The sequence below is a fragment of the Pholcus phalangioides genome, unplaced genomic scaffold (genome assembly GCF_987345545.1).
Source record: "Pholcus phalangioides strain wild (caught in Gottingen) unplaced genomic scaffold, Ppha-v1.0 ptg000013l_1, whole genome shotgun sequence".
NCBI classification, from domain to species: Eukaryota; Metazoa; Arthropoda; class Arachnida; order Araneae; family Pholcidae; genus Pholcus; species Pholcus phalangioides.
This window is the reverse complement of record NW_028301606.1, coordinates 22,505,207-22,510,903: the sequence shown is the minus strand read 5'-3', so window position 1 is coordinate 22,510,903 and position 5,697 is coordinate 22,505,207. Positions and strand designations below refer to the sequence as shown.

General features: G+C 39.4%; 1 protein-coding gene across 1 annotated transcript; it reads right to left on the bottom strand.

Annotated features, from left to right (window-relative positions):
- Positions 1-4,226: 4,226 nt before the first annotated feature.
- On the bottom strand, positions 4,227-5,375 carry LOC149078782 (uncharacterized). Its single transcript, XM_089240457.1, has one exon. It carries the CDS (start codon positions 5,373-5,375, stop codon positions 4,227-4,229), a length of 1,149 nt encoding a protein of 382 aa, XP_089096583.1.
- Positions 5,376-5,697: the final 322 nt, after the last annotated feature.

The window sequence follows — 5,697 nt, the reverse complement described above, 5'->3', positions numbered from 1 at the left end:
CCATTCCCGTCGGTCTCAAGGGCTTCTTGATAGGTTGAATGAATCCGCGTGCAAATCTGGTTATAACCACATTTGTCCTTGTTGCTCCACTGGTTTCCAGGGGCATTTTAATGATTTTGGCAGCCGAGATGGGACTCAAACTTTCTGGGGCCATCTTGAGCCATGGTTTTATTGAAGAGAAATCAGCATTAAAAAGGGTGGGCCGTGGCTGGGAAAGGTTAAGAACCTCTGATTTAGTTGGTGAACATCGAAATTTCGTTTGCTCTTCATTTAGTGTTTGTTTTTTTTAAAGGGCTGTACACGTAATCCAGTTCTATCAATCATTAGAATTAAATTATCAAGTCTACCTGCGGATCATCTATGCCAGGAGTTCTCAGCCTAGAGGTCGCGACCCAGACTTGGGTAGCAGGGACTTCTGAGATGGGTCGTACAAATTTACTCACAGTCAGAGATTCTTGAGCTATGTGTCACGACCGAAACTCGATTAACAGAGGGTTTTTATATGAGTCGTACAAATCCACCTGAAGTCCTGTTATAAATGCACTTTTACTGCGTCATTTTGAGAAAAAAAACAGTCCCATGGGTCACACGAAGTTGACCTTGCTACTGTTTTTGGGTCACGGCTGAAAAAAGATTAAGAACCCTCTGACCGATGCCATCGTCCACGAACTATAGGTTGAGAAACGCTGCTTTAAAAGTATATCTATGTAAGTATTAACATTTAGATCAAATCAAATCATATATAATGATAAATAAACCGTAAATAACAATAGTATGCACAAGTATCCTCGTAACGCTAAAGATAGATCGTATTTGACTGCCAAATATTACCTTATCTCTTTTCTTAATATAGTTAATACAAATATACAATATACAAGACCGATAACAAGACAGATAAAGCGAAGGGGGAAAAAAACAAAACGCTTTAAATTTAAGTTTTAAAAATAAGTTCGTTTGAACGTCATTTTCAAGAAATGACCGATTCTTTTTCCTCGTGACTTGAAACACGTACCGTTTTTCCTTCTTCCACATTTTTTTTTTCTAGTAAATACTTTAACAATGTATCTAACACAGTATTTATTTTTCCGAAAAAAAATGTATTAAATAACTTCGTTTCTGCGATTAAATATTTTCCGGTATAAATTTGGGTGAAAATTCTTATTTATGATACCAATTTGTGTGGATGAGAGAATTCGAGATTCTCTTATTTTTTAGCTGTAATAACTGTTTTTTGTTTTTTGGGAAATATTAAAAAAAAATTATTATTTGTATGTCTTGTCTTCTTTTTTTTTGGTAAAAATGTCCCGTTTCTTATGAAGTTTTTATTTAAATTCATTATATGGTAACTGTAATCGTAGATATAGGTAATTTGCACTTTACTTTTAAATACATTTTTATTCACAGCAGATTTGCTCCGTGATTTCAATGAAAACTAGTCGAATTCAGTCTTAAAATAGCCTCATATTTTCTGGCTTTTAATGATAGTTATTAGCATATTTTATAAATTAGTGGAAACAATTGGTGACGCCCCGTATTCTCCTTATTTATAATCCGTACCTCCCTTATTTACCTCTGTGAAATCTAGCCACCCTTAGGTACTATCATACAAGACAGGAATTTTATTAAGATGTGGAATAAAATGCAGAATGAGTATTTCAACTCATTTACGTCCAGAGGTGCCGAAATGAAGAAAACATTGAGGGGAAGGGGCTGGAAGCAGGGCCGTCTTAAGAGCATCATGGGCCCCCGGGCCAAATGGTTTTTCTGAGGCCCTACCAGGCAAATTTTCGGAAATCTCAATCAGATCCCATTTTTGTTATGATGTTATTTCATCATATATGTATGTACGTAGTTGGTGTTGTATTGCGTAGAAGACGTAATATACACGTGTTAAGCGAAAGGTGAACAACCCAATGACGACAATCAAACATCTGTTTCTTAAGAAAACGCATAATTTTATTCTCTCGTGTTTATCATCGAGACAGTAGATATGCGCAGCTGTGTCGTAACGGGCGGGCCCCGAGCCTGGGCCCCCTCTCTTGCTTCATGACAGATACTGCGCACATGCTTACTGTCCCGTCTATAGACGTTGGGGCCCTCGGTGGCCTCTGATTTACCCACAGCTGAAGATGCTGGTGGGTGCCTTTTTTTGTCATAGAGAGGTACTGGAGATATATACTTACTTTGCTCAATGCAATTGTTTTGTGTGTAAGCTTGCAAGACTTTCTTCATTTGAATCGTTCTGTAATGAAACACGTGAAATTCATTGTGTATGCGATGTATTTATATTTTATACAGAATCAAATAATATTTTCAACTGGTTAATTAAAAATTTTAATCGATTAATTGAATTTTAATCGAAAATGTTCAAAATACTAACCTTGGTGATTACTAAATTATGACAAATGTAAAAGATACAAAACATATTTAAAATTATAATAAACAAACATCAAAATATCGATTCAAATATTTTATAAAATGATCAGTTACGTATCTGAGAAATGTTATACAGTCGAATTCCGCTATAACGAACTCCAAGAGACCGGAGAGATCAGTTCGTTATAACGAAATTTCGTTATAAAGGAATTCCAGGTTTTTGCATTGTTAATATGAACATTTATTTGGGGGAATTAGAAAAGTGTTCGTTAAAACGAGATTTTCGCTATAACGGTATTCGTTAAGACGGGATTTGACTGTATATATAAACATACTGTAAACGCGGGTTACTTTCTCCTTGGGGGTGCTACTTTGTCCCAAAACGAAAAAAAGAAGATCGAAACAGGCAGGGCCGATCTTAGAAATTCTGCCGCTTGGGGGCGAATAATATTTTGCCGCCCTTAAGATCTGAAAAGAGTTCTTTCTTCACATCTGTTACCTTGACACAGTGTTTCCCAAAGTGATGATTTAAGATGCCACTACAGAATTTACTAAATAAAAAGGCCCTGATGAGAGTAAATATATATACAGGGTGATTATAAAAAAACTATCCCGACATATGGGCCCCTAACTATCATACCATTCACAGAAACTGAATGAAATTTTGGCATAAGGTATTTTGATGTATGCGCTCAAGAATGATATGGAAAACAACAGTGTCACTCTAACAGTTACGGTTACAGTGAGAAAATTTCGAAAATATCAAATGGCAACACAAATGTATTGGAATGTGATCTCCATTGTGAAAAACCCTAAATAGCGTTCGAACGGCAACTGTAGCATGAAAATCACCGGCGGTAGATAGGCTAAAAGTGAGGACAACCAATAAGGACAGAGAAGCAGCATAAAATAAAGCATTTTATTGTGTTTCACAAATTTTCCACATGACCTTGTGGAGGACTAATCAGGCTGGGATCTCAGCCGAAGAAACGGTGTGACGAATAAAACGAACATTAATGCTCTGGTGCACGGCAAAGTCCTTTTTACTTTTTCCTTGCCTAGCTCCGGGGATTTTCGTGCTACAGGTGCCATTCCAACGCTATTTAGTGTTTTTCAGTATGGAGATCGCATTCCAATACAAAAAACTTGGTGTTGCCATTTGATATTTTCGAAATTTTCTCACTGTAACCGTAACTGTTAGAGTGACACTGTTGTTTTCCATATCATTCTTGAGCGCATACCTCAAAATACCTTATGCCAAAATTTCATTCAGTTTCTGTGAATGGTATGATTGTTAGGGGCCCATATGTCGGGATAGTTTTTTTATAATCACCCCGTATATCAAATCAATACAATAACTCTTCTTTGAAGAAGGGTGATAGTGATAGTGATAGGAACCGAGAGACACCCAGGCTCTGTCACACTCAGTGATATAAGCACATTGTCCCTGGGGACTCGGGTGCCTCCGGGGAAACCTAACCATTTATTGATCTTGAGAAAGATATATTACATACATGGGCAGGTGCCATGACGCACCCCGCCAGTAAACAAGTATAAAATTTGTAATCGAAAAATGGTGATTCTGTAAATAAATCACAATTGTAAATCACAGGTTATAAGTCACATAATAATCGTCATAATCGGGAATAGTTCTTGATAAAATGTGATCTGCTTCTCTTCAGGGATTTTCATTAGATCAGTAACTATCACATCAATGAAAGCTGTCAATCTACTGCTGGGTTGATCTAATCGCTGCACCGTATGGTTTGATTTGGTCCAAAGACATTCGTCAGTAATTGCTGCCTGTATCCAGCTTTTCGATAAGCCAGCGTGGATCAAACTGTTCCCGACTACTCAGGCTCCTCTTCTTCTTCCTCTTCTCTAAACAGATGTACGAGATCGCTGTCTGGGTGTAGTTGACGTCGTAGTCTAGTGGATCTCCTAACTGGCATAGGTGGCTCTCTATCTGGTTCTGGCTCCGGGACTGTAGTTCTGATATCCTCAGGGTGCTGCTCTAGAAAGCGGACCAGTTTACGTATTTTACTTTTCGAATCTTCCCGCTTCAGGATGCACTCAAGCCAAGGTATTCGCAGATGTTCAGCTGGCTCTCTGAAGTGGAAAGCCGTTGTCTTGGGGCATAGAATTGCATAGTGAAGAGGCGTGCCTATGGCCAAACATGAGCATTTATCACTGGGGATTGATTTGAACCTATGAAGGTTAGCCGGAAATGGACCATGGCCCGTTACGAACATAATCATCTCACGTGACCATTTATGGTTCCGAGGCATTACATGTCGCAGGATGCTATGAGTTGATCGACCAGGCTCTGTGTTGTCATCCCACCTCTGTTGCCATTTATTCATTAGATCCTTCCATAGGATTGCTTTGGCGTGTGATGCGGGAAGCAGCAGATCACCTGTAATGATTTCGCATTCGGTAGCTTCCTTCGCCGTGGTATCTGCCAATTCATTACCCCATTGGCCTATATGTGCTTTTACCCAAGAGAGGCTTATTCTGGTGTGATTGCAGAGAAGCTTTCTTATTGTCCTAGCCATTTCATGACTAGACTGAGGATTAGAGACCGCCAGTATGCTGGAGCGACTGTCAGATCTAATTAGGGCAGCTTTTCGATGTAAAGAAGCATCTAAGACTGCGTTGTAGATGGCGAAAAGCTCAGCCTGAAACACTGAGTTATCATCCTTTAGCTTGACCGACCATCGGGCTATTACTTGTTTACCTTTAGTCTTAACGTATGCTGCTCCAGTGCCTTTTTCCGACTTTGATCCATCCGTGTAGTATATAAGTGTGGATGACTGAAGCAGCTCACCTTCGTTTTCTGGTTCGTCAAAACGTATTTGGCTGTTCCGCAGCCCGACTGACGGGTGGGATGACCAACCCTTTATTTTTCGTTCATATGCCTGAGGATCCAATGTATTTTCCGTCGTTGAGACTGTCTTGCGGAGCTGGAGTAGGCGAGCCGACTTAGCTAGAAACTCCATTTTCAGGCTCAACGGAGGGAGGCCCAAGATAGTCGGGAGAGCATTTGTCGGGGTTGTACTATAAGCTCCTGAGGTGTACAACAGGTATCCTCTCTGAATTGAGTTCAGTCAAAGGGTGAAGAAGGGTGAGGGAAGTGATTCTATATAGTGGGTGCACCTGTTTAAATTTTTTCCTATGTGTTTTGTGAAAATATCTGCCCTTCAAAGGGTTAACCGAGCTATTCAGCACATATATACAGGGTTTCTGTCAATGGACTGACAAAATGGACTGCAATGGAACATGATGTCGCAAACCACGTTGAGAGGGTGAAAATCGCGAAAA

Coding starts and splice junctions, on each gene's coding strand:
- LOC149078782 (XM_089240457.1), bottom strand. CDS start 5,375: ATGGAGTTTCTAGCTAAGTCGGCTCGCCTACTCCAGCTCCGCAAGACA.